General features: G+C 41.0%; 2 protein-coding genes across 16 annotated transcripts in view; both read right to left on the reverse strand.

Annotated features, from left to right (window-relative positions):
- Positions 1-2,566: 2,566 nt before the first annotated feature.
- Positions 2,567-4,122, reverse strand: LOC124084495 (U8 snoRNA-decapping enzyme-like). The gene is made up of 3 exons (XM_046431802.1): positions 3,985-4,122; positions 3,612-3,881; positions 2,567-2,767 (listed from the first exon to the last, which is right to left on the reverse strand). The coding sequence occupies exons 1-3, from the start codon at positions 4,120-4,122 to the stop codon at positions 2,567-2,569; spliced, it is 609 nt and encodes a 202-aa protein (XP_046287758.1).
- A 16,939-nt stretch (positions 4,123-21,061) lies between these two features.
- Positions 21,062-27,961, reverse strand: part of Nek11 (NIMA related kinase 11) — a 341,889-nt gene continuing 334,989 nt past the window's right edge. For 13 of the 15 annotated variants that reach the window (XM_058574948.1, XM_046431465.2, XM_046431459.2 and 10 more), the window contains one exon: positions 21,062-23,869. In XM_058574948.1, coding sequence (XP_058430931.1) covers positions 23,650-23,869 — 220 coding nt within the window. In that variant the 3' untranslated portion in view covers positions 21,062-23,649. The remainder of the gene's footprint in view (positions 23,870-27,961) is intronic. The other 2 variants (XM_046431464.2, XM_046431462.2) reach the window with 2 other exon arrangements.

Consider the following 27,961-nt stretch of genomic DNA (forward strand, 5'->3'; position numbering starts at 1 on the left):
AGAGGTATCACAACAGTTGACTTAAAAATATACCACAAAGTGACAGTAATCGAAACAACATGGAACTGGCACAAACGTGTGTGGATCAACAGAACAGAATGGAGAGCCCAGAAGCAAATCCATTCATTTAGAATCAAATGATTTTCAACAAGGTACAAATAACACACAAAAAGGGAAAGAAGACTCTTCAATAAATGATGTTGGGACAACTGCATATCCACATGCAAATATGTCCCAGTAGCTCAGGAGGCTGAGGCAGGAGGATCGTGAGTTCAAAGCCAGCCTCAGCAAAGTCAAGGTGCTAAGCAGCTCAGTGAGACCCTGTCTCTAAATAAAAATACAAAAAAAGGGCTAGGGATGTGGCTTAGTGGTTGAGTGCCCCTGAGTTCAATCCTGGGTATCCCCCCAAACAAAAAAAGAATGAAATTATATCTTTTATCTCACCCCAAATTAAAAATAAACTCAAAATGGATTATAGATGTGAACATGGAACATAAAACTATAAAACTACTGGGAGAAAATAAAGGAGGAAAGCTCCAATAATTCTTTTTTTATACGGCCTAAACAATAAGAGCAACAAATGCAAAAATAGAGAAATAGAATTGTATCGAATGAAAAAGCTTCTGTAGAGTAAACAATAAACGGTGAATAGGTATTCTACAGAATGGTAGAAAATATTTGTAAAACAAACATATGATAGAGAATTAACATCCAAAATGCACACAGAACCTAACTCAACAGCAAGGTAATAGCTTGATTAAAAATTGGGCAAAGAGCCTATCAGACATTTCTTAGGAGAAGACATACAAATGACCAATGTGTATAGGAAAAAATACTAAACATCACTAATTATCAGGGAAATGTAATTTAAAATCATAATGAGCCGCCGCCTCATACCTGTTAGAATGGTTATTATGGAAAAGTCAAAGACAAGAGTGGAGAGGAGAGAACCCTTGAACACCATTGGTGGGAATGTAAATTAGTACAGTCATTATGGAAGACGGTATGGAGATTCCTAAAAAGATTAAAAATAAACTTACCATAAGATCCAACAATCCCACTGCTACATATATATTCAAAGGAAAGAAAATCAGAATGTGGAAGAGATTTTTGCCTTCCCAAGTTCATTGTAGCATTGTTCACAATAGTCAAGATGTGGAAAGTACTGCATGTTCTCTCTTATATGAGCTATCTAAAAAAAATGAAAGAGAACAGAATTCTGGTTACCAGGGACTGGGGTGGATTGGAGAGTTCTTGGTCAAAGGCTAAAAAATTTAATTTACAAGTAATAAATTCAAGGGGTAGATTCACAACATCCTGACCATAGTTAATAAACAAGGCAGTGTGTTCTTCAAAACTGCTGAGTACATTTTAAGAATTCTTACCACACAAAGAAATGACCAGTATATGAGGTAATGCATATGTTCATTAGCTCCCTTTAGCCATTCCACAATGTACATACTTTTAAAATGACTTGTTTTATGTGATATACAATATATGTTGTATGTGATTAAGAAAAAAGACTTTGGCTGGGCGGGGTGGCACATGCCTATAATCCCAGTGGCTCAGGAGGCTGGGACAGGAGGATTGCTAGTTCAAAGCCAAACTCAGCAATGACAAGGTGCTAAGCAATTCAGTAAGACCTTGTCTCTAAATAAAATACAAAATAGGGCTGGGCATGTGGCTTAGTGGTTGAATGCCTCTGAGTTCAATCCCCCGTACCCCCCAAAATAAAAGAAAAAAATAAAATAAATTGACCCTGTTCTGGAGTCTTGAAGAGCTAGAGCAATGGATTTCTGTACCTTTTGCTATACTTGGCATTTAGTAGCTACATAACTGTTGAAACAACAGAAGGCCTTAATGTTCAATTATCAGTTCTGGGAGGGCTAATAAGGGGCTGGGTCAGTTCCTTCCTCAGAACCTAGGTAGCTAAAAGACCAGGCACCAGGACTGAGGCTTAGTCTCAAGGTCAGCCCAAGAAGACCTTGACACTATCTTAGCCCTTATGCTTAGTTTCAAGGAAGAAAACTGTGAGGTATCCATTAGGACCTCTGCCTACTTTCAGGAGCCCACAACTATGGTCAACCCCCAGGGAAGGGTGGGAGCATCTCAGGGAACAGAGGGTCCTCTGCCTCTGCCCTCCCCAGTGAACGAAAGCTGGGCTAGCCCATGGAGAGCAGCCATGCAGGAGATGGGGAAGCCCCGCCTCAGGAAGGAGCAGGGAGGATGACAAGGCAGGCCCCACAAATGCCACTTCCCGGTTAGCCTAGACATGATGGGACAAAGGGGGTCAGACTGTGTGTGGTCACAGGTTGTTCCTGTGTAAGCCTGGGGTGTCCAGGCTGTGTATGCACATGCATAAAGAGGAGGCCGACCCTGAGAATCTGCCAGGACTGCTGGGATGAGGTATGGACTTCTGTCCCTGATGTCCTGAGTTTGGAAGGCCCTCTGCTCAAAACACATCGCATACACATGTCCTTTTAATCTGGTATTATCTCTCAGGCTCAGAAGAGAAAACATTCCCCTGTCCCTTCATCCCTCCGTTCCTAGTACCAAGGTCCTAGTCTCAGGTTCCATGGGTCCTTGGAAGGTGATGAGCTGGGATCTTAAGGTTTGAGAAAGAGCCAGGTTCCAGAATTTGTAAGTCACGGAGGGCTTCTAGTAGCTCCTCCCGGGCATTGCCAATAAAGGAATTCTCCAGGAAGGCAGTCAGGCCTCCCACACCATCCTGTAGGGTATACAAAGGCACCCGCACAAGGCCCAGAACCTGTGAAAACAAGGAGACAGGAGACATTTGGACCCCACATAGCTTGTCATGTTACCTCAACCCTCTGCAACATATCTCTCTAGAGCAGAGGTCTTACCTCCCTTAACACCAGGCAGAACCAGCCCCAAGGCTCAATCCTCAGTGAAGCAGACTTGGTCCAACCCTGAGCAGGCACCTAACCCAAGACATGGTCTCTAGGTCCATAAATGCTACTCATTTTCCCTACCTCTCTCCCTGAAAAATTTAGTGACTCGTCTCTGGGATTCAGACACGGTTCTAGAACCTCTAGGTACCAGAGGTTCTTGAATGTAGAACCTACAGCAGCTGTTTCAGCCTCACTTGGGACCTAGTAAAAAATGCAAATTCTCCAGCCCCACCTCTCACCAGCATTGGGGATACATGTACTGTTTTAATATATGTACTGCCAAAGTGAGCACAGTAATCGCTGTTTTAATACGTTTTCCTCCTCTTGATTCTGATACACGCCACAATTTGAGAACCTACCTCTATCTCCCTACTCCTCTAGCCTTGAGCATCAGGGCTATATTTTCTACCTATGAAAAATAAGGGCCCAAAGATAAGTGCTTAGAGTGTCGCCACTGATGGTTATCACATTTTCAATAAAGAACAGCAGAGAAACCTGGTCGGCAGAGGCCAGTAGATGGGGAAGGGAGACCAGGTTGGCAGTACTCAGTACTATCCAGATTAGAGATAAACAAAATTCCAACTATTCCTGGAAACTGAGCAAGAGTGCATGGTTTGGTTGGAGGTCTCCTTTTTGGCTGGGAACCCATGGGGAAAGAGAGGCAGAAGGGGTGTGGGGCAGGACCCAGGCTGGCCCCACCTCCAGCCCATGGTCTTTGGCTCGTGGTGCGCTAGCTCCCAAAGCCTCCAGCTGCTCTAGGGTCAGAAGCCTGGTGTAGAAGTGGGCCACTATATTTGGTTTTGTCCCGGCGCGTGAGCTTCGGTGATCTGTGCGCTCCACGCGGAAGGCAGACGCTGCCTCTCCCAACTTTTCCTGCAATTCTCGGTTCAGCCCGTCCTCCAGGCTGCTGTCCTGCATTTCCATAAAGCCTCCTGGGAAGCCCAGGCGTCCATCGAACCGCATCTGCATCTGAGGGAGGGGAAGTGGGGTTGGCTGCGACACTGAAAAGGCGCGCCCCCCCAGGACGGTGTAGGGTTGGAGCGGGGAGTGGCCAGGCGCGCCCCCTCCTCACCAGCACGGCGTACCGCAGCGGGATGCGGTGGAAGAGCATCCCCGGGTTGGGTGCGTAGAGCAGTACGTAACAGAAGTGTCTCCAGTTGGGACCCAACTCCAGGGCCTCGGCCAGTTCCACCTTTTGGAACCGGGCCATGACCCTAGAATTCCTTGGGTTTTGCTGTTGGCCCAGCTGTCCAGGCGGCAAGCTTCCCCTAGGACCTCTTCGGGTCTGGGCGGGGCTGTTAGGGACGATCTCCGCAGGGTGCAAGGGCTGGACCGAGGCGTCCTGGGGCCGGGGTGCAGTGATTGGATTGGCCGGCAGCCAATCAGGACGGGGCTCTCAGGACAGGAGGATTAGGAGGGCCACGGGACCCTTGGGAAATTGAAAGCTTCCTTGGGGTTGGGGCCTTAGGCAGGGCGGGGCTAAAGGTGTGGCTGGTGCTCTGAGTTTAGAGCTCAGCGGGTGGATGCTTAGGTCATAGTCTGTATGACAGAGTCCCAGGGAGGTCTGGAGAGCTGGGAGGCACAGGTTTGTAGTCTGAGCAGGATGAAATTATTGAGGAGTCCTGAGCTGAGGAACTAGAATGTTGAGAGAACTACCTCAGGTTTGGTCTGGATGGAACCCCGAAGCAGGGGGCTTGGATTGGTTTATGAATGAAATGAAGCAAGGCTGGCTTCATTCTGTGGGAATGGGAATGGAGAGGAGTGATGGGTGTGAGATCTAACTTGGCCGGAGAAGGGGTGAATGAAAATTGGGGGAGAGTTAGGCTAGCTTCAGGCTACAGTTTCTGGCCTGGGTGAATAGGGCTGGCATTTTTTTGAGATGGGATGGTAGGAAGGAGGTGGTCAGGGATCAGTGGCATCAGGCACTGGGCAGTGATGGGGATGGAGAGTCTGATGGACAGTAGTGGCACATGGAAAAATCACAGGATCAAAGAGATTTTTTTTTCTGGGGAAGGGAGGTGAAAGAAGGTGCTGTGGGTGAGACCCATGGCCAAGGAAGAGATGTGGAGTGGTCTGAGGTACAGGTAGCCCCCTAAGCTTCCTGGATTTTACCCACAAGCACCCTCAGACCTTTGAGCAGTGAGGGAGGGCGGGAGACAGGAGGCTTACCCTGCCACAGGGCAGGGGCCTCTCCAGGCATGGTGCTGCTGATGGAGGATTCCCAATCCAGCACCCCAGCTAAGTCTTCACCCTGAAGATTGCCCCGACGCCCAAAGTCTAAGTTTATTACACAAAGGGAATGAGGAGGCTGCTCCTTGAGAGGGCCCTGGGCATAAAGTCACAGCCAGGAAGTGACAGCCCATGGTGAGCCCAGAGCTCTCCCAGAATCAGGCTTGTGACTTAGCAGTCACTTAACTCTCTCAGGTCCCTGGCTGCTCAGCTGTGCCACAGTCTGGCTGGGCACAAATGCCGCAGTCTGGCTGGGCACACAATCACGAGCCACCACACAGCTTGTAGATTCAAACAGCAACTCTTTATTCCCGAACTCACACCAGCCGTCTACAATCACGTTCTGGGGAAATCCACGTTCTCTTCCCAAATCCACCTTCTCTCCCAAATTCACCTCCACTGGGCTTCTATCTCCAAAATATACTGTCTGAATCCCGTGAGAACTCAAGGGGAACTCAGGCAGCAGGATACGCCCTATTCCCAGCAGGAATAATCTTAAACCTTAAACCTGGAACCTAAACTGGGAACGCCCTAAACAAGATTATCTTAAAACCGGGAACACCCTAATCTGCCTTGGTCCTTGAGCAAGGTTAAGTACATTCAATGTCACTGCAACATGGGGTACGCTGGCAAGGAAATTGTCATACTTACTTGGCTAATGGCTCCCAGCACAGCTGTTACATGGAGATGATCCCGACCTATTGGGAGTGATGTAAAGCACTCTGAACTTTGTGCCAGGCACAAAGTGAATGTAGCCATTCTTGGAGTGGAGGATGGGGGCACAGTGCTGAGTCTTAGGTTAAAGACCCAGGTTTGGAGCTCAGCTGCATTCCTGATCCCTCAGCTCTGCTGAGGGGGATGAGCTGTTCTTGGCATCATCTTTCCTAGCTTGGTCTTCTGAGTAGCAGGGCAACATCTAACATCAGGCAACCGGATGGAGATGATGAGGCCCTAGGTGTGGTACAGTCTTCATCCCACTAAGAGTTCTAGGGGAATGGAGAATGCTCCTGGTTAAACATAGGGTCACCTTGCAAAAAATGGTTTTAAGAATTTCCAGGGTCCTACCAGAATCCATGGGGTTGTTGCTGGGACATGGTTAATTTTTTCAAATTTGTTTCAAGTAAATTGTAAAAAACAAAACAAAACAACAACAACAACAACAACAAAAAAAAAAAACATGACAGAGAACGACTGTAATCTCCCTGCCACTATCACTCCAAGGTTGCTTGGTTTCTCCTAGATGACTTTTTTGTTGTTGTTGTTGTTAATAGAATATAGGGTCAAACCTGCCCTTTCCAGATCATTGACTCTTCTGGTTTTCTTTCCTGGTTGCTTGTGGCTTTTAAAGATGGATTCAGGTATTTCTAAGGCTATAAAACCAAAATAACTATAAAACCAAGGTACTGGACATATAGAAATTAATGACTTTGGAGACCAGAGTTTTTTTTTTTTCAGGATGAATTGAATTTTGAGGCATCGAAGATTCCCCCAATCTTATCTTGCTTTCTGTTTTTGCCAATCTTGTACCTGTCCCAACTCCTATTCTGCCATGCTCAGGCATATTGCCCTGTAGTCAAGACTAGAGACAGAGGCTGATTCCTGTGCTAAAAAGCTGTTCCAAGATTACAGTGGTTCAAAAAGACAAAAACACTCCGTGGTCATCCTTGGAGGATTCTACAAAGCCAATTAATTATTTAAAAATAATAAGGAAAGGAATTAAGCATTTTTATTCCCTTTTAAATATGGGTTTGACCTCAGGGCTAGTAAATAGTAGAAGAGGGAAAATTTCTTTTATGAAAGCATTGCAGCTAATCAAATAAGGAGAAAGCTAATCAAAAATATTAAACTTAAAAAATTAATGCATCCTAAGTAATTATCAGCAATGGTTATAAATAGCATAGTTTATTATTTACCTCTTGATGGAAGAACACACCACCTCCTATGAAATATTCTTGCTAAAACGTTGAAGTTGAATCTCAATTTAACAACTACCAACATGTAAGAACTACAAATGAACATCATTGTAAAATATCAGGAAGAGACCAGCATGATCCATGCCGTAGTGAATTAGAATTAGAGACATTAATATGAACTAATGTTTAGATACAGATGTCTACATATTATTTACAGATCTGAGTTTATACTGGGGCTAGTGTACACACTTATAATTCTATGCTCTGTCATTTGAGAGGGTCTAGAAGCAATGATAGCACAGTAACAAGAAGCTTACTTTTTTGCCCTGATCTTGGCTTCTAACATTATTTTTCAAATAAAAAAATACAAGGTTCTTTAGAGAAATGGCTGGTTCTAGTGTTTGGGCAGGAAATGTACATGAGGAATAGATACTGTGCTTGGAGCACCTGGTTATGCCAGAAGTATGAGAGAGAAAGGGGAGGAGGAGGATCAGGAAGAAAAGGGAGGACAGGAAGAGAGGGGTTGCATATAGGTAGAAACATGTCAAATGTCCAAGTGAGAGAGGCACAGGAACCTAAAAAAAGAGATCTCAATGTCTAGAGCTGATACAACTTAAGTAGCAAAATAAAGTAATATTGGATTATAACCCAAAGTACCATATATCTACCATTTTATGCTGACCTAAATCAATAATAGATAAGTAAAAGGAAATATGGGAGAAAAGAAAAATCTTCCATGCAGAAGAATTGAAAATATGTGGTACTCTGTCGTCAAGGAGGTGTAGCATCAGTTCTCTACCTTCAAGTGTGCACTGTGAATAGAGTGACTCCTTCCTGAGAGCACAGGATAGAATCAGGAGGCTGAATAATAGTCACTTTGTAGACAAACTTGATAAACACTGCCTTACTCAGTTGTTCAAGGTCAACACCAACACTGGTAAGTCATGGTGGGCGAGTGTACCTTTGATATAATGTGATGAAATGATATAAGGATACTTTGGGGCTGTCATCTTTCTCCCCAAAAGATAACCCTGATCTAATCATTAAAAAAAAGCACCAGACAAATCTCAATAGAAGGACACTTTATGAAATACTTGACCAGTAAAGCTTCAATTATCATCTTGGACTGTTAGGGCCATGGAAAAAAGACCAGAGACTGGATGGCTTACAAATAACTGAAGTTTATTTCCCACAGTTCTGGAGGCTGGGAAGTCCAAGATCAAAGGCCTGGCAGATTTAGTGTCTGGTGAGGGCCAGTTCTTGCTTCTCAAAAGACCATTTTTTTTTTTCTGAAACCTCATAGGTGGGAAGGGGCAAGGGAGCTCCCTAGGGTCTCTTTTATAAGATCACTAGCCCTATCCATGAAGGCTCTGTTCTCATGTCCTACTCACTCCTTGAAGGTCCCACTTCCTAATACCAACACATTAGGGGTAGGATTTCAGTGTATGAATTTGGGGTTGGGGGATACAAATATTCCATCTAAAGTTGTCATGCTGTTTCCCAGAAATGACTGAGAAACAATTGCAATAAAATAGCCTATTATTTTGGAACAGAAAAGGGACAATAAATAATAACTAAGGAAATCTGAATAAAGCATGAACTTTTATTAATAGTAATATACGAAGTATACTCATTATTGGTTCATTGTTATAAGAAAGGGACCATGTTAATGTAAGATGTCAGTAGAAGAAATTGACTAGAGTGTATGGGAATTCTCTTTACTATCCTCACCATTTTTCTCTAAGTATATAAGACTTCTGAAAAATAAAATGTATATTTTTTAAATAATCAGGAAGATTCAGTCAATAAAAACTAGACTAAGGAAAATTTACAAGACAAATGGTCTTTTTTTTAAATAAATGAATTACCAATGGAAAAGAGACACGGAGGCAGACCCCATACATTAAAAGAGATTCATTCAGAAGACATGAATCCAAGTAATTGGACCGTATTTGAATTCTAATTTGAACAAATAAACTTAGAAAAGTCTACACAGTAGGATATTTGGTGTAAAGAATTATTATTAATTATTTTGGGGTATTATAACAGTATTATGGCCATGCTTTTAAGGGTTATTTAACTTTTAGAGATTATGCAGAAATATAAATAAATAATGGGATTAAAAACAATCCAGTGAGGGGGGGTAGATGCCATGGGTATAAAAAATAACTATGGCCATGAATTCATAATTTTTACATTGGGTGTTGGGTTTATTAACAGCTTTGTTATGTTATTCTTTTATATAGTTGACTGTTTTCCATAGTAAAAAGTTAAAAACAAAAATATCTTTGGCTTCTCATGGAGTTAAAGGTAAAGGTTATAATTTACATTTGAATAAAGCTTTGCATTTCACAAAACCTTTTCCCTGACAAGTTCCCTTTTCATTTAGGAGAGGGAAAGAGAGGTAAGGATCTAGTCTCACTTTTTAGGCACTAAGAGCCACTTGTCAAAAGAAACTAACTTTATTTTTAGAACCACACACGCCAAACAAAACAGCCTCTCAGGAAAAACCCTCAGAGCCTCAACTGCCACCACCGGCTTTCCACAAGCCTCTCTCTCTCACACAAGCTTCTCTCCACCTCCCACAATCCTCCTGCTCTTGAGGCCGATTGGCTGGGTCACGTGGGCGGAGCCAAAAAAGTCCCCCAATGAGCAGCTCCGTGGTCTGAAAGGGCAGGGAAACAGCCCAATGAGCATCACCGCAGAGGAGCCAATCAGCTAGATGTTGCTGGGGCCGAGGAGCCAATCAGCTAGATGTTGCTGGGGCTGCTGTGAGCCAATCATCAGCCGGCAGCTGGAAGTTTGCTGGCAGCTGGAAGTTTGCTGGGGCCCCTACGGCTGTGGCTCTCAACATCTCCCCCTCTCTGTTTAAACAACAAGCATGTGGCTTAGGGACCGTGTCTGTTAGGCAGTCCAATTCAACATATGGTCCTTACCCGTCATCGGATGAACTGACCTCTAGGCGTCAGCCTCCTGTCTTAGGTTGGTACCACTGCAATTGGATCATACCCGTCACTGACTACTGGTCCAGCATACAGCTATACTTGTGGATAGGCCTTTGCACCAGTGGGGGGGTGAGGTTCTTTGCCTCACCTCTGTTGGCCCCCAAATTTTAGACCATCACTAGTAGAGGAGGATGCAAAATGCCATGACATTAAGCCAATTGAGGGCTCCTTTGAAAAATTGTACCACCGGTGACATCATCAGCAAAAATACCCCAACACTACCACAAGTCGCTGCACCAACAGATAGTTCACAATGCATACAGGTGAGCTCACAATGTGTCCAGGCAAGTTCTGCAAGCAGTTCAGTGATGGCTATTGTAGAAGCTGTAGATTGGTTTTATCTTTGACTTCACCAGCACTGGGATGAAGATAGGAATTCTGGCAATAATGGCTAAAGAAAAAATTATGTAACATTACAGAAGGCACTAAAAGAAAACAATTTTCTTAACAATTTACATTGTCTTCACCGGCACTGGGATGAAGATAGGAATTCTGGCAATAATGGCTAAAGAAAAAATTATGTAACATTACAGAAGGCACTAAAAGAAAACAATTTTCTTAACAATTTACATTATCTTTAAGAGAATTATTAAATATAATGAAAAGGAAAGGTGAAAGTAAACAAACAGATCTGTTAACCTTCTTTTGTGTTCACATATTAAAACAATCTTCAACAGCTGTTTACCCAATTAAATTAAACCATTTAAATCACGTGAATTAAAAAAAAATATTTGGATCCATTTTTTCATGAGCGCTCATCATATATGATATATGGACATACATACATTCAAACATATAACACAAAACACAAGTGTGCACACATAATATAATACATACAACACATAACATTATAGTAAAGGCCTTATAACTTTTTACAGGTGAAATCTCCATTGCAATGTTTAAAAACTCTATAGTCAAAAAATAGAACTGATCAGCAAAACATTAACCTAGGTCTGTATGAGCTCAAAAAACAAAATAGAACTTCATGATATGGCAAAGGGCAATAATAAAATAGATATTGAAAAAAGCATCCTGGTTCTGTTGCAGATGTAAGAATAGCCAAACTGGAGTTTTGGATATCAGTTGTTATGGATTTGAGCCAAATCATCTTCTTTTTGGTCTGTAGAAATCGCTTTAGTTAATCTTTCTGGAATCCAAATCGGCTGCTGTTCTCCCTGTGGAAACACATAAACAGACCCCCAACTCCAGACAATCACTGGGTCAGGACCTTGGTTAATCTCTCTGGAATCCAAATCGGCTGCTGTTCTCCCTGTGGAAACACACAAACAGACCCCCGACTCCAGACAATTACTGGGTCAGGACCTTTCCATTGTCCTGTTAGAATATCCTTCCAAAGTACCTTGGGCTTATGCACATTTTTTGGACACATATGCCTTTCCGCAGCACTAAGTCCTGATGAATCCAAATTTAAAAAGTTTAGAGTAAAAAGGGTTATTTTAAGTTTATCTTTGGGGAATATATACCCCTTCCCAATTCCTTCTTTTTGCTTTAATAAGTACATTTTAATAGTTTGATGAGCTCTTTCAACTATGCCTTGTCCCTGTGGATTGTATGGGATTCCTGTTATATGAGTAATGCCAAATGTTGAGCAAAATTGTTTAAAAGAGGTAGAAGTATAACCAGGGGCATTATCTGTTTTTAACTGTTTTGGAACACTCACAGTGGCAAAATTTTGTAAGCAATGAGCTATAACATCTTTAGTTTTTTCTCCGGCATGAAGGGAGCCCATCAAAAATCCAGAAGAAGTATCAACTGTAACATGCAAATATTTTAATTTTCCAAATTCTGGCAAGTGTGTGACGTCCATCTGCCAAATATGGTTAGGTATCAATCCTCTAGGATTGACTCCAAGATTAACTTGTGGTAAAAAGGTCACACAATTTTGACATTGTTTTATTATTTGTCTAGCTTGTTCCTTAGTTATTTTAAAACGCTTTTGTAAAGTATTAGCATTGACATGGAATTTTTTATGAAAATTTATAGCTTCTTCTAGTGTAGAGAAAATATGTATGTCATGTGTAGTTTTATCTGCTAAATCATTGCCCAAACTAAGGGCTCCAGGCAATCCTGTATGTGCCCTGATATGTCCTATAAAGAATGGATCTTTTCTGTCCCAGATTAGACTTTGTATAGTGGAAAGCAAAGAGAAAACAGTAGAAGAAGGGGAAATCCTACCAGCATCTTCAAGAGATACTATAGCATTAACTACATACTGACTATCAGAAAATAAATTAAATACAGAATCTTTAAACATCACAAAAGCTTGTAAAACTGCATTAAGCTCTACCTTTTGAGCTGATTGTTTGGGTACTAAAAATGTAAAAGTTTGATCAGGGGTAACTACTGCTGCTGTACCATTATTTGACCCATCAGTGAATATATTTGGAGCATTCATGATAGGTGTTTTTCTTGTCATTTTTGGAAAAATTACAGGATGCAATGACCAAAAAGACAATAAAGGATTAGATGGTAAGTGGTTATCAAATGAAACATTAGATTTGCACATGATTATTGCCCAAGTATCTAACTCATTAGCTAACTCATCAATTTGATTCATAGTATATGGAGTAATAATTTTATTGGGAGAAATTCCAAACACTCCCTTTGCTGCTTTTATTCCTTTGAGTATTAATCGTCCTACAGCCTCAGGATACCTAGTAAGAATAGTGTTAGGAGAATAAGATAAATGTATCCATAATAATGGACCTTCTTGCCAAAATACTCCTGTAGGAATATTTTTTGTTGGTAGTACAATAAATAATAAAGGCAAACTTATATCAATTCTATCCAAATGCATATTTTCCATATATGTTTCAATGATTTTTAATGCCTTTCTTGCTTCAGGCGTTAACATTCGGGGTGAATTTGGATCTGATGGACCTTTTAGGATATCAAATAAAGGTCCCAACTCTCCTGTTGGTATACCTAAATAAGGCCTTATCCAATTTATGTCTCCTAATAACTTTTGAAAGTCATTAAGTGATTTGAGTTGATCTACTCGTATTTGAATTTTTGGTGGACGGACCATGGTTGAGGATAATAGAACTCCTAAATAATTAATTGGAAAATTTAATTGTACTTTATCTATTGCTATCTCTAGATTATAATTTTTTAATAAGTTTGTAAGTGTGGCATAACATTCTAGCAATGTGTTTTTATCTTTGTGTGCTAATAATACATCATCCATATAGTGAAATATTTGTAGTTCAGGATTTTGATTTCTAAGTGGCTGGATTACTTTGTTAACATAAATTTGACACATAGTTGGGCTGTTAGCCATCCCTTGAGGGAGTACTTTCCATTCATATCTCTGATCAGGACCTTCATGATTCAGTGCAGGGATAGTAAATGCAAAACGTGGACTATCCTCAGGATGAATTGGAATTGAAAAAAACAATCTTTAATATCTATAACTAAAACATACCAGGTTTTTGGCAAAGCAGACAACTGAGGAATCCCTGATTGAGCAGGTCCCATAATGACCATCTCATTATTAATGGCTCTTAAATCTTGCAATAATCTCCATTTACCAGATTTCTTTTTGATGACAAAAATGAGAGTATTATGGGGAGATACAGAAGGTTGTATATGTCCTTCTGCTAATTGTTGTTTGACCAGGTCATGGGCTGCTTGTATCTTTTCTTTAGTCAGGGGCCACTGAGGAACCCATACTGGTCTTTCTGATTTCCAAGTAATTTTTATTGTCTCAGTGGCCCTTTCTGAAAATCCAACCCATGTCTGTCTGTTCCTTGATCTATTTGTATTGGTGCTGCTATACCTTGTTCTTGTTTTTCTAATCTTTTTCCTTTCCTAAAACCTTGTCTAGTCATAATAGTGGGTGCATTTTGGTTGATGTTATTTGTTAATGTCAAACCTAATTGATCTAGGACATCTCGTCCCCATAAATTTACGGGAAGATGATCCAATACATATGGCTGTATAGTTCCTTCACATCCTTCAGGATCCTTCCAATCTAATACCATTGCACTTCTATGGGGATTAGTCGCCACTCCTAGGCCTCGAAGCGTTTGAGTGGCTTGTTGTAATGGCCAATGTTTTGGCCATTCTTGACGAGAGATGATGCTAAGGTCTGCACCTGTATCCAGTAGCCCATTAAATTCATGTCCTTGAATATTTAGTTTTAGCATGGGGCGAGAATCTAAATTTAAAGAAAGCATAGCCCAATCTACACCTGTGGAGCCTAATCCCTTGGAACCTCTTTCTACAGTACGACTGGAAAATTTATCATGTAGGCTGGGTATTATTAGTAACTGTGCTATTCTATCTCCTGGTGAAATTACTGATATACCCTTTGGAGAACTGGCTATAATTTTTATTTCACCTTCATAATCGGGATCAATTACCCCAGGACTTATCATAAGTCCTTTTAGAGTAGAAGAGCTGCGTCCCAATAATAAGCCTACTGTTCCTTTGGGAAGAGGTCCTTTCACCCCTGTGGGAATAATTTGAACTCCCATCTCTGGAGTTAGTACTGTTCTGGCGGAGGCGCAGATGTCCAACCCTGCGCTCCCTCTGGTTTGTCTGATGAGGGATCTGATGGACAATGTGTCCTGGGCACTACCCTGATGGGGTTGCTGGGTTCCTCCAGTGCTCCGTATATTTGTGGTTTTGGGCCCCGGAGCATTGGGCCCCCCTGTCCATTTTTTGGCAATGGAGCCCGACGCCTTTCTCCACGATATCGTGGATAAACACCTGGTCCTTGTTCGTTTTTTAATAATGGAGTACCCTCTATGGTGGTTTGAGAACGGCATTCATTAGCCCAATGTCTCCCTCTACGGCATCGTGGGCAAATACCTGGTATTCTACTCCTTTGATACCTAGTTTTGTTAAACCCTCCTCCAATGGGGCAATTCCTTTTAAAATGTCCTGTTTGTTCACAATTGTAGCATGTTCTTGGCCTGGCATCTAAAGCCTGTTTTACTGCAGCTGCCACAATTTGCCCTTGTTCATTAATGTCTCTGGCATCTAAAGCCTGTTTTACTGCAGCTGCCACGACTTGCTCTTGTTCATTAATGTCTCTACATAATTTAATATATGTGTTTAAATCTTCATGTTTCCATGGTCTAATGATATCTCTGCACCAACGATTCGCTTGCTCATAAGCCAGGTGTTTTAGTAATGGCATTGCTTGTTCTGTATTCCCAAAAACTCTGGTAGCTGTTTGAATAAGCCTATCTACAAATTCAGCATAAGGTTCATTAGCTCCTTGTATTACCTTAGATAATTGACCTTGTAAACCTCCATGTCCTTGTAAAGTCTTCCATGCCTTAATTGCATCTGCAGCAATTTGTGCGTATACGCCAGGATCATATGCAATTTGTTGCTGCTGATCCTCATAAGGTCCCTTTCCTAACAACATATCTAGATTTCTCTGAGGATAACCAGCTGCTGCATTTCGCCTAGCCGTCTCCTTGCAAATTTCCTCATTGGCAACCTTCCATAACAGGTATTGTCCTCCATTTAGCACAGCTTTACACATATTAGCCCAATCTGCTGGCGTCATGTTCAAGTTGTTAATGGATTCGACCATGCTTACAGTGAAGGGTGCTTGAGGACCATAGGTTGTTACAGCCTCTTTTAGCTGCTTCACTGTTTTGAAATTTAAAACTTGGTAAAATCGCTGCCCTCCTGCCTCAAATACAGGGCATGTTAATATTTGAGATCTTGTCTCAGGATCCCAACTATCAACTGCGGGGGTTGGGGACCTCCCAGCATATGGAGGTGGCCTTGTTAGTTGGACACTTACATCCTCTGGTGATGGAAAGGTGTTAGTAGCAGTCTCCTGTTGTAACTTTCCCCCTGGTGGCTTTTTCTGTTTTACACTTTCTTTCTCTGTCTGACTAGCTTGAGAGGCCTTCTCTTTTACTTGAATCTTTTCCTCTGTCTGACTAACTTGAGAGACCTTCTCTTTTACTTGAATCAATATGTCTTCTCCTTCCTCTACCATTGTCTGAACTGAAGGCTTTGGACTAAGCAAACAAGATATGAACGTCCACAATGGCAATGTGCCAACTGGCAGAGTCCCTGGGCTTTTCTTTTCTATTCTTTTTAAATCTTCACCATGATGGTTCCATTGTGATATATTTAACAACTCCTCCTTAAAAAGCCATGGGCTACATTTTTGTATTGTATCAACGTATGCCCTGACTGTTCTTGATTTTACTGAGATGCCTCCTTCCTCTAACAATTTACTTAACACTCTTTCAGTTTGTTTTTTACTAATTTCGGATCCCGTATTTCTACTATAATACAACCCAACAAGATGACGCCTAACAAAACTGAAACAGAGTGAAACACAATTGAAACAACACAAAATCATTATAATAGCCTCCTGAAATGTCCATCCGTCCTTTCTCCCTATCTGTTCCTCAGATGTGAGCGGTTTTTCTTCCATCTTACACATCTCCAGGGACAGGCAACTTAAAACAAAAGTGAAACAAAATAACAAAAGAAGAATCTTAAAATGGCTACCCATCCTCTCGCCCTGCCCTCAGGGGCGAGCAGTTCACTTACCCTCAGTCGCTCCCCGTGCGAGCCACCAAATGCCGCAGTCTGGCTGGGCACAATCAGGAGCCACTTGTCAAAAGAAACTAACTTTATTTTTAGAACCACACACGCCAAACAAAACAGCCTCTCAGGAAAAACCCTCAGAGCCTCAACTGCCACCACCGGCTTTCCACAAGCCTCTCTCTCTCACACAAGCTTCTCTCCACCTCCCACAATCCTCCTGCTCTTGAGGCCGATTGGCTGGGTCACGTGGGCGGAGCCAAAAAAGTCCCCCAATGAGCAGCTCCGTGGTCTGAAAGGGCAGGGAAACAGTCCAATGAGCATCACCGCAGAGGAGCCAATCAGCTAGATGTTGCTGGGGCCGAGGAGCCAATCAGCTAGATGTTGCTGGGGCCGCTGTGAGCCAATCATCAGCCGGCAGCTGGAAGTTTGCTGGCAGCTGGAAGTTTGCTGGGGCCCCTTCGGCTGTGGCTCTCAACAGAACTGGGGTTAGAAGAAGGGTGAATGAACATGTTCAGTATACCATATATGCAAGTATAAAAATATCACAGTGAATCATTGATTTGTAAATATTTGTAAGTATGTGTTAATAATTATAATAAAAGTGGTGCTTACCAACAAACAAACACCTACCATCTGCCCGGTAATTTTAACCTGTTCTGTTTAATCCTTGTAAGAGTTTCTATTGCTTCAAATATGGAGCCAAGGTTGAACATCTGATTTAGAAAAAATGTATAATGGTGTAAGGGGAAAGAGGTACCAACAGCTAGAGCCAGTTGGAGTTTATCTAATAGACTTCCTGAAAAAGGATAAATGATATTACTATTTTTAGGTATTCACATACCTGGAATCACATCTAGCAGCCTCAAAGGAGATGGCATTCTTTAGGAGCCAGTTCTGTTTTTTAATGTTGGTGTGTCCAGCTTCAAAAATATCTTTTGCTATAACGTTTGGCATCATTCAGTAGATTCACTTCACCATAAGGGTTAACTTTTAAAGACACTTCCAGTGTCAGGTCTTGGACCTTTTCACTCAAATATCCCAGAAGCACCTCCAACCTGATACACCCAGGAACAAACTCAGCATTCCTCCCATCCTCTAGTCTGCATCTAGCCATATCACCAGCTCTGAATCCCCCATCCAGTCCCCTTGCTAGAAACCTAGGATCCTCCACGATAACTCCTCTACCTCCTCTCCCCATCTAGTCAATTCTGGGTTGTCTCATTTCCCTCTCATCTCAGAATACCTTGACTTCATCAGATGCAGGTCAGGTCTTCATCTTTTTTATACCTCTTACCACCCACCTTTCTCCATTCTCACCTTCCTCAAACCCATTCAGCCAGAAGTCACGTACATCAATATCTGGTGTCTGTCCCTGACTACAGGGCATACATAGCACAGCAGACTCAACAGCTCACAGTAGAGCTTTGCCTTCTGTGAAGTGATCTATTGTGAAGTGAAGACACGGCATTATTTCAGTATCTGTGGGTAAGAATCAAGGAATGTTTTATCTGAATGGTTCTCCCTCAGGATTTCTCATGAGGTTTTAATCCAGATGTCAGTGAGGGATTCAGTCAATAGAAGCTTGACTAGGGCTGGAGATTTTCTTCCTATAGCTCCTTGACATTGCTGGTAAGTTGGTGCCAGATATTGGCAAAAGGCCTCAGTTTCACACCACGTGGATCTCTCCATAAGGTTGCTTGAATGTCCTGCCAACATGGTGGGTGGCTTCCTCCAGAGTGAGTGATCCTAGAGAAAACAAGATGGAATCTGCCTTTTATGACCTAGTCTCAGAAGTCATACACCACCAATTGTACAGTGTTCTATTGGTCACACAGATTACCTGATGCAGTGTGATAGGGATCTATATGGGGCATGAATATCAGAAATGAGGATCATGAGGGCCATCTTGGAGGCTGGCTACCACCTCTTCCTCTCTAAATCTTAATCACACTTTGTGCCACAAGCACCAAATGATTTCAATTTCCTAGAATCCCACATGTCTATGTTCTTCATTCTTGTGTTCCTTATAAGATCTTATCCTATTATTTGCTTGGTAAATTCTTATCTCTCAAAAGTGTATGCCTAAATTTAGAGCCTGGTACAAGATGGGAACTCAATACATGTTAAGTTGAAATATAAAGAAGAATTAGACCATAGCTTCAGAAAAGATGGTCCAGGTAAGCTCCATGCTCCCAGTGAGTGTTGCCTTGAAGTACGTGCTAAAAGCCAGGAAAGAAAGCATGCATGGTTCACCTGGGCTGTTTTGAAAAGGGATATCCCTATTCATTTTTCTAAGAAGTCACAGTCATTTTTTTTTAAGAGAGAGAATTTTTTTTAATGTTTATTTTTTTAGTTTTCGGTGGACACAACATCTTTCTTTCTTTATTTTTAAAGAGAGAGTGAGAGAGAGGGAGAGAGAGAATTTTAATATTTATTTTTTAGTATTTGGCGGACACAACATCTTTGTTTGTATGTGGTGCTGAGGATCAAACCCGGGCCGCACGCATGCCAGGCGAGCGCGCGACTGCTTGAGCCACATCCCCAGCCCAGAAGTCACAGTCATTTCATTGGTGATAAAACTTTCCCCAGATCAACAAAAATTAATGCCAAAAAGCATAAAACTTGAGGATTTAGTAAGTGTTAGAGAAAATAATGTTTGGAGAGGGAAGACATTGGTTAGCTTGTTGCCATAATATTGCTGCATAACAAACAGTCACAAAACCTGAACAGCATACAATAACAAACACTGGTTTCTTGCTCAGAAGTTTGCAGATTGCCCAAAGTGACTTTTGCTCTATTCCATATTGGCTGGGGTGACGTTGCATCATTCTGTGGGTTACCTCCAGAGCTCTCTGCTCCAAGTCTCTTATCATCGTCTTCTAATCTGGGAGCTAACTGGTGATGACAGATGTGCAGGTGAACAGAGCCAACTGCACCAACACATTTCCAGCCCCTGAGTTCATCACTCAGCCAGGACAAGTTCCATAGCCAAACTCGGAGTGAAGTAGTTGGCAAGATATTGAAAACTACAAAAGTGACAACTGTCAAGGGTATAGGGAGAGAAGAATTGAGCTGGAAAATTCAAGCTCCTGAGGCAGGAAAATTCACAGTATTTGAAAAGACAAACATGTTTCTAGCTATAGAAAGACTGTCTCCCATAGTAGACCTACAAATTTACTTTGACAATATTCCTGCTGGAGTCAGGTTTTCAATTCTGGATGTCTCAGTCTGTTTTCTGTTGCTGTAAGTGAACACCACAGACTGGGTAATTTTACAAAAAAATAAAGTTCTATTCAGATCATGGTTCTAGAGGCTGGGAGGTCCAAGATCAAGGAGCCACACCTGGTGAGGGACTCTGCAGAGACCTAAGGTGGCCCAGGGCATCACATAGTGAGAAGGCTGCCTAAAAGAGACAAAGCCAAACTGATTTTTATAACACACCCACTCTGGAGAAAAACCATAGCCCATGAACCCATCACTTCATTAATGGATCATCTGTGAGGGTAGAGACCTCACGATGTCATCACCTCTTAAAGGTCACTCCTGGTGCCACCTCTCACTGCCTCACAATGGGGATTGAATTTCAACCTGAGTCTGGGTGGGGACATTCAAACCCTGATTATGGTACTTCTAGTGAATATTTGTGAAGACCTTATTTTTATAATGTGTATTTGTTGAACCAAATTTATAAACTTCCTGATGAAATTTGAAAAGAACTACTGGGGATCCTGGGGTCTGGTGATGATCACTTTGAAGTTCCATAGGCAGGGTGGGGAGATGTCCCGTTCCTCACGACTAAAACACTCAGGGTCACACCAGGGGAACCGGGCTGCATGAAATAACCACACAAGAGACAGAGATACCTTTTTCTTTGGGGTCCTGTGTTGGCTCCTCTGACCTTAAGGGTCTGCAGAAAGAGAGCAAGAGAGCGCATGCTGAACCCTTTTATTGAGGAGAAGCCATTCAAATGAGGCAAGGGGTCAGGTTTCAGGGGGTTGAGCCTAGCTTCCTGATGTCTGCTGTCAGCAGGTTGACTGACATCTAGGAAGGCCACTCCCAAAGGCAGAGCAAGGAAAGGAACACACAAAGTGTTTCCATGGAACATTCTATCCCAAACAGGGCAAGGGGTAATATCACAAAGGAACAGGTGAGTGTAGCTCAATCCATAGGGTGACAGGCCTACGTCTGAAGACATGTCCTCAACATCCAGGACCGGTGCAATGTGTGTGTGTCTTTTCTGAGCTGCTGTCTGCGAGATTTTCTCACTCCTTTGTTGGTTCCCAGCTCGTCAAGTGCCAGCTGAAAATGTCAAAGTGATTATTATTATTTCTAGTGGGGGGGTGCATTTGTATGATAATAGCAGGATGTTAGAAGCCTAAGGAAGCATTCAGGGGTAAAACACTAATGATGGAAGATCAGGCAGCCTAAAAATAAAGTGAAAGATTCCTCCTCCAAAGATGAGGGCTTTTTATAGCATTTGAAGCACTTCTACATAATAGGCTGAACCACAATGACAATTTCACTTGATTTAACCCATTACACTATTTCGATTCTCTACAGCAATGTTTAGACATAGGCAGGAAACAGGTGGAGAGGAAATGACTTGCTCCAGATCACACGGTAATGGCAAGAGTTAAGTCTAGAATCCAAGTCTTCAAAAGCATTCAATTGCCCCCCATCACACAGGTTGTGGCAGAATTATTTGAGAACATTCTTTACTCTGTGTCCACCCCAGCCCTGTCCCCCATTCTCTCTTTCACACATACACACACCCCTCTCCTCCTTATTGTCTCACTACTGCTCCTTTACCACCTTTGTGGCCTGGCCCCATTCCCTTCTAACCCATTAGTCTTCCCATCACCTTAAAAGACTGTTTTGTGTCCCCTGCCATCTTCCCCCTTGAGCTACTGCTTGATTTGTCTGCTTCCTTTATCCTGAGCCCACTGTGATGGCTGGACTCCCTTATAATACGCCTAAAGCTTTTGCTCCAGCCTCAGCCCCGAAGACATTAAATGATTAACTTCTATCACTCCCCTTTATCTCTGCATCACCCAAAATAGCTAGTGGCATTTCCTCTGCATAAATAGAAAGCAGAAAGGTCAATTGGAGTTTGTGAAACGTGTGTGTGTGTGTGTGCGCGTGTGTACGCGCATGTGTATGTGCGTGCATTTTCTTTAATAAAGCAGCAAGGCTATCCCCTGATACCTTTATCTGTTTCATACTAAGCAACTTCCTATTTCTTTGATTTAGTTATTAATTCCCACATTGAAGTGGCCCCAAATTAAGACTGGGTATAGCTAAAAGAGAATTTTCCAAGTAGTAATGATAAGGAGATATATTCTTCAAGTCATGTTAAGTTTTGCTCCCAACTCCCATTTCAGTAAACCAAAGGAAGGATACACTTAAGTAAGCTTCTCTTATAAGAAATGATTATCCTGACTGATATTTCCCCAGCTCTCTTTTCTTATAAGCCTGATGTGGTATACAACACAAATCTCTGAAGGGTAAGATATTTTGTTTGTTCCTGTCTCCTTAGAAACAGATTTTAAAATGCAGAGCATTATTATCTGAGCATGTTAATCTGTTTGTGGAAGATGGTAGAGACTGAAATTTTCTGATAATTTCCTTGTCAGACCCAGCAACTTGTACAAGCCTTCTTCTGCTCTAATGTTGTAAAAACCATCAGCAGAAAGACTTAGAAACTTTTTATTAACTTAAATTCTACTGTTGTCCCCCTTGTTCCAGACCTATCTGCAATCCATTTGGTCATAAAAGGCCAAAGAGGCTCCGGAGTGCTCTTCTTGGGTTGAGGTCTCTTTCCTATTAGCACGTGTGGTGGCTTGCGCCAATAATCCTAGCAGCTCAGGAGGCTGAGGCAGGAGGATTGCTAGTTCAAAACCAGCCTCAGCAATGGTAAAGTGTTCAGCAACTCAGTGAGACCCTGTCTCTAAATAAAATACAAAATAGGACTGGGGATGTGGTCCAGTTGAACTCAGTGCCCCTGAGTTCAATCCCCAGTACCCACCACCCATCGAGAAAAGCTCACATGTGCTTTCTCCTCTCCTCTCTACTAAGTAATAACTATTATTTGAAAGTAGTGTCACATTTAACAAGATACTTTTACATAAGGAAAAGATAAAATAGGTGATTTTGTAACAATGGAATATATATTTATTATGAATAGAAATCTTCAGTTCTCCACAGATGAGTCTGGGGAGTAAATCCCAGAAGGGAATTGCTTTTTGTATTTTAATCCAGGTTTTTGTATTCATGTACATCTTGCTTGCTGGTCATGTAAGGGAAACATGGACCAAAAACGGGTGCTCAGCAAAATGAAGAGAAAGCAAAGTGGGAGAGCAAAGAAACCTTTCTGAGGAGCTGTCATCTGAGCAGAGACCCTCATGAAAAAAGGGAAATACAGGGGGGTAAGGGAATTTGGGCTCCAAAGCTAAAACATGTTGGGGAAATAGCAAGAAGGCTAGAATCACTAGTGTCAGGAGAAAAAAAGGTGAAAAGGAAGGTGAGATATAAAATCAAGTAACAGTAAATAATAAAAAAATAATAATTGGGGAGAGAAAGGCCTGTCTGACTCCTGGGCAGCCCAGCTTGTCAGAGAGGCCAGTGTCCAACAGCTCTCCCAAGCAAGCCGGTCACAGTTCACTGAGACTAAAGGCAGCCAGGCCTGAGCTCTGTCCTCCAACTAGAGATGGCAAAGAGCAGCTGGCTTCTCCTCGGCCATCATTGGGACGATCCAACCCTCATGGGAGCCCTGAGGCACGCATGAGGGAAATCCTTTACAGGATGCCAAGATTGATCTGTAAGCTTATCTCAGGACAGAGATCAAACAACACATATGACCTCTGACTCCAAGAACAGGCAGCCATGCTCACTACTCCTAAAGGAGTCATTAAAGAATGGAAGTTAAAGATGGGAGCTCCAGTTATGTGCCCATTTCCCACAATAAAGTCCAGCTTATACAGTTCATGGATTTTCACAGAAATTTGTCTACTTGAACTTCTGCTTGTTTGTCATGGTTCCTTAGTGAGGGTCCTGGAGAGTGGGTTCTTTCCTCATTGTGGTCAGTAACTGTTCCTCAAAATAGAGAAGCTGGTCAACTTCAAAGCAGTCACTGGCCCGAGGGACCACTTTTTCGAGACACTCCCGGATCTCTGTTTCACTGGCATTCTGATGCCTTGCTCTCTTGAGGTAATTGTAGACCTCCTCAAATACTTGTGTTCCCAGCTTCTGCATGGCCAATCTGCCAAAAAAAAAAATAGAAATTATTATAAAGAGTTATCCATGGAGATGGCCTGCAAAAAAATGTGGTTTTGAAATTTTTGATTATATAAATAACATTGTCATCCTGGGATTTAGAAAAAAGAAAAGTAAGATACAATGTCACCCTAAACTTTCAAAACTATTCAATGAAGAATCCTTGAATGTCCGTTATGTTCCAAGTAAACTTCCAGGAATTGTGTATATAGCAGTAGATAATTTAGGTAAATTTTTGCCTTCATGTGTGTATCTAAACACACACACAAACACACACACACACAAAAAGACCCAACTATATGCTGCCTCCAAGAGACTCATCTCATAGGAAAAGACATCCACAGACTGAAGGTGAAAGTTTGGGAAAAATCATACCACTCACATAGACTGCAGAAGCAAACAGGGGTTTCCATCCTTATATCAAATAAAGTAGACTTCAAGCCAAAGTTAAACAAAAGAAATAAAGAAGGAGATTTCACACTGCTTCAGGGAACCATTCATCAACAAGACTTAACAATAATAAATTTATATTCCCCAAACAATGAAGCATCTATATTTATCAAACAAATCTTCTCAAGTTCAAGAGTCAAATAGACGACAATACAATAATTCTGGATGATTTTTAACACACCTCTTTCACCAGTGGATAGATCTTTCATACAAAATCTAAACAAAGAAAACTATAGAACTCAATAATATAATTAATAATTTAGCTTAGCTGACATATATAGAATATTCATCCTTCAACGAGTGAATACACTTTCTTTTCAGCAGCACATGGATCCTTCTCTAAAATAGACCATATGTTATGCCACAAAGCAACTCTTAGCAAGTACAAAAAAGTAGAGATGCTACCCTGTATTCTAGCAGGTCATAATGGAATGAAATTAGAAATCAATGATAAAATAAAAATAAAAGCTACTCCAACACCTGGAGACTAAATAATATGCTACTGAATAAACAATGGATTGCAAAATACATCAAAGAAGAGATTAAAAAATTCTGAGAGGTGAATGAGAACATAGATACAACATATCAAAATCTCTGGCCACTATGAAGGAGTACTAAGAGGAAAGTTCATTGCATGGAGTTCATTACTTAAAAGAAGAAAAAGCCAACAATAAATGACTTAATAATACATCTCAGAGTCCTAGAAAAAGAAGAACAAATCAACACAAAGGTAGTAGAAGACAGGAACTAATTAAAATCAAAGCTGAAATCAATGATATTTAAACAAAAGAAAAAATTGAAAAAACAAAAGTTGGTTCTTTGAAAAAATAAATAAAATTGACAAACCCTTAGCCATGCTAATGAAGAGAAGGAGAGAGAAAATTCAAATTATTAACCTACATGATGAAAAAGGAAATATCACAACAGACACTGCAGAAATACAGAAGATAATTAGAAATTATTTTGAAAACTCGTACTCCAATAAAATAGAAAATATTGAAGGCATCGACAAATTTCTAGTCATATGATTTGCCCAAATTGAATCAGGATGATATACACAATATAAATAGATCAATTTCAAACAATGAAATAGAAGATGCCATCAGAAGTCTACCAACCAAGAAAAGCCCAGGACCAGATGGATACACAGCCGAGTTCTACAAGACCTTTAATGAAAAGCTAATACCAAGACTCTTTAATTTATTTCATGAAATAGAAAAAAGGGGAGCATTTCCAAACTCATTCCATGAGGCCAATATCACCCTGATTCAAAAAACCAGGCAAAGACACATCAAAGAAAGAAAATTTCAGATCAATATCTCTAATGAACATAGATGCAAAAGTTCTCAATAAAATTCTGGAAAATTGCATACAAAAACATATAAATAAGATAGTGCACCATGATCAAGTGGGGTTCATCCCAGGGATGCAAGGTTGGTTCAGCATTTGGAAATCAATAAATGTAATTCATCACATCAATAGACTTAAAGATAAGAACCATATGATCATCTCAATAGATGCAGAAAAAGCATCCAACAAAACGAAGCACTCCTTCATGTTCAAAACACTAGAAAAACTAGGGATAAAAGGAACATATCATAAAAAAGGAACATATCTCAACATTATAAAAGCCATCTATGCTAAGTCCCAGGCCAATATCAATCTAAATGGGGAAAAATTGAAAGAATTCCCTCTAAAAACTGGAACAAGACAGGGATGCCCTCTTTCACCACTTCTATTTAACATGGTTCTTGAAACACTGGCCAGAGCAGTTAGACAGATGAAAGAAATTAAAGGGATATGGTTAGGAAAAGAAGAACTCAAATCAGCACTATTTGCTGATGATATGATTCTATACCTAGAAGACCCAAAAAATTCTACCACAAATTTTTTTAGAACTAGTAAATAAATTTAGCAAAGTAGCAGGATATAAAATCAACACCCATAAATCAAAGGCATTTCTGTATATCAATGACAATTCCTCTGAAAGGAAAACTACTCCATTTACAATAGCCTCAAAAAAAATACTTGGGAATCAACTTGATGAACATGAAAACTACAGAATGCTAAAGGAAGAAATTAAAGAAGACCTTAGAAGATGGAAAGAAATCCCTTGTTCTTGGATAGGCAGAATTAATATTGTCAAAATAACTATTACCAAAAGCACTGTACAAATTTAATATAATTCCAATCAAAATACTAATGACATCCCTCATAGAAATAGTAAAAGCAGCCATGAAATTCCTCTGGAAAAATAAGAGACCCAGAATAGCTAAAAGCAATCCTTAGTAAGAAGAGTGAAGCGGGTGGCATCACTATACCAGACCTTAAACTGTACTATAGAGAAATAGTAACAAAAACAGCATGGTATTGGCACCAAAATAGACTGGTAGACAAATGGTATATAACAGAAGACACAGAGACTAACCCACATAATTACAGTTATCTTATATTAGACAAGCCACCAAAACATACATTGGAGAAAAGATAGCCTCTTCAACCAATAGTGCTGGGAACACTGGAAATCCATATGCAACAAAATGAAATTAAACTCCTATCTCTCACCATGTAAAAAACTTAACTCAAAGTGGATCAAGGACCTGGGAATCAAACCAGAGACAATGAATCTAATAGAAGAAAAAGTTGGCCCAGATCTCCATCAATAGAGCACTAATCTCCAGGATATATAAATAACTCAAAAATCTTAACACCAAAAACAAATAATCCAATCAATAAATGGGCCAAGGAATTGAACAGACACTTCTCAGAAGATGATATACAATCAATCAATAAATATATGAGAAAATGTTCAACATCTCTATCAATTAGATAAATTGAAATTAAACTACTCTAAGATATTATCTCATTCCAGTCAGAATGGCAGCTATTAGGAAGACAAACAATAATTAGTGTTGGCGAGGATGTGGGGAAAAAGGTACACTCATACATTGCTGGTGGGACTGCAAATTAGTGCAGCCAATATGGAAAGCAGTATGGAGATTCCTTGGAAAGCTGAGAATGGAATTTGACCCAGCTATCCCTTTCCTTGGAATATACCCAAAAAGCATACTACAGGGACACAGCCACATCAATGTTTATAGCAACACAATTCACAATAGCTTTACTGTGGAACCAACCTAGATGCCCTTCAGTAGATTAATGGATAAAGAAACTGGGGTATATATACACAATGGAATATTATTCAGCATTAAAAGAGAATAAAATTATGGCATTTGCAGGTAAATGGAGGGGGCTGAAGAATATAATGCTAAGTAAAGTTAGCCAATCCCAAAAAACCAAATGCCGAATGTTTTCTCTGATTTAAGGATGCTGATTCATAATGTGGTGGTGGGGGCATGGGAAGATTAGTTGAACTCTAGGTAGGGCAAAGGGGAGGGATGGGAGAGTAGGGAGCATGGGGGTAGGAAAGACAGTGGAATGAGATGGACATCATTACCCTACGTACCTGTATAAAGACATGAATGGTGTGACTCTACTTTGTGTACAACCAGAGATATGAAAATGTGTGTTCTATATGCGTTATATGAATTGTAATGCATTCTGCTATCACATATAAAAAAGTAAAGTAAAAAAAATGAGGGGGAGAAGAGATGCTTTATTAATTACT

This window comes from Marmota monax, unplaced genomic scaffold, assembly GCF_021218885.2.
Source record: "Marmota monax isolate L192 unplaced genomic scaffold, Marmota_monax_Labrador192_F-V1.1 WCK01_AAM20220418_F8-fsc00022, whole genome shotgun sequence".
Taxonomy (NCBI): domain Eukaryota; kingdom Metazoa; phylum Chordata; class Mammalia; order Rodentia; family Sciuridae; genus Marmota; species Marmota monax.

Excerpts from the sequence above, each read along its gene's own strand:
- LOC124084495 (XM_046431802.1), bottom strand. The coding sequence starts at position 4,122 with ATGGCCCGGTTCCAAAAGGTGGAACTGGCCGAGGCCCTGGAGTTGGGT. Across the intron at positions 3,882-3,984 it reads CGCTGCGGTACGCCGTGCTG|ATGCAGATGCGGTTCGATGG; the intron begins GTGAGGAGGGGG and ends CCCCTCCCTCAG. Across the intron at positions 2,768-3,611 it reads CCAAAGACCATGGGCTGGAG|GTTCTGGGCCTTGTGCGGGT; the intron begins GTGGGGCCAGCC and ends TTGTTTTCACAG.